This window comes from Propithecus coquereli, unplaced genomic scaffold (assembly GCF_000956105.1).
Source record: "Propithecus coquereli isolate 6110/MARCELLA unplaced genomic scaffold, Pcoq_1.0 Scaffold668, whole genome shotgun sequence".
Taxonomy (NCBI): Eukaryota; Metazoa; Chordata; class Mammalia; order Primates; family Indriidae; genus Propithecus; species Propithecus coquereli.
The window spans coordinates 249,969-251,050 of record NW_012152707.1 but is presented as its reverse complement, the minus strand read 5'-3'; the positions used below and the strand labels follow the sequence as shown (position 1 = coordinate 251,050).

The following is a 1,082-nucleotide window of genomic DNA, read 5'->3' as shown; positions in this document are numbered from 1 at the left end:
CAGGAATGAAGATGAGCCCACTGTGTGATCTGCAAAGTAAAAGACTGCAGTCCTGCCTTTGATGTGGACCTTTCTTTCTCAAGTTTAAGCTTATTTTTCTTAGCAAAATTTCTAAGAGGGAACAATTCCTAAAAGGAGATACTGTATTAATATTATGGATATCCAGCACTCAATGAAAGGCATATTACTACTGAGCTTTGTTAATCAAACACCTAATGGCAGTTAAAATTCTAATTTAGAAGTGTTCAAACTTCAAGTGAAGTATTAAAAATGAATTTTAAAAATAAAGGGAGAGCCATCTATTATACAATCAAAGACATAACTATATTCATTCACATTCCAAACATAAGGGGAAAGGGAGGCTGAGCAGAACAAACAATGACAATCAAAGAATTCAATGAGTAGTACTTACCAACACATTTTTCAGCCAATTCACCTAAAAAAGCATCTGACAATTTTGGATTCCAGTCCCTGGTATGGATCTGTAAGATGTGTTTTCTTGCCTAAAAAGAAAAACACAGATAAAATCTTGCTTAAGAAGAAAAGTACAGATAAATAAAATGTTATCAATGCCTCAAATGTATTAGCAAGAACAAATTTTAACTATCCATATCCCAGAAAAACAATTATTTATTTTAAAAGAAATGTAAACACCTTAGCATCTATATCAACTCTGATTCCCACAAAAAGCCTGTGAGCTATGTAGTAGACATCTTGTCTCTGTTTCACAGCTAAGACATTTAATGTTCCAAGAGATGAAGGAACTTGACTAGTAGCATATGAAGACTAAGTGACTAATCTGGGACTAGAATTCAAAACTAAGTTTCACTTTTCCACCATATCATTTTTACCACTTGCAGACATATGAACAAAAAAAACCTTAATGTATTATAATAATAACTTTTAAACACATTTATATTTAAATTTCATAGAATTTTTAGTTGTTTCACATGTATAAGGTATTATTACTGGCAATGAGCAAAATGACAAGAAATTTAAAACTTGAAAAAACTGTTTTAATTTCAATTGAGAAAGAAATACCATGCATATTATTACCTTGTAAGTTATTGATGCTTTCACAT

At 30.9% G+C, this 1,082-nt stretch overlaps 1 protein-coding gene across 1 annotated transcript in view; it reads right to left on the bottom strand.

Moving 5' to 3' along the window:
• ATAD2B (ATPase family, AAA domain containing 2B) overlaps positions 1–1,082 on the bottom strand; it is a 201,009-nt gene that overhangs the window by 116,607 nt on the left and 83,320 nt on the right. The window contains exon 16 of the mRNA XM_012660440.1: positions 413–503. Coding sequence (XP_012515894.1) covers positions 413–503 — 91 coding nt within the window. The remainder of the gene's footprint in view (positions 1–412; positions 504–1,082) is intronic.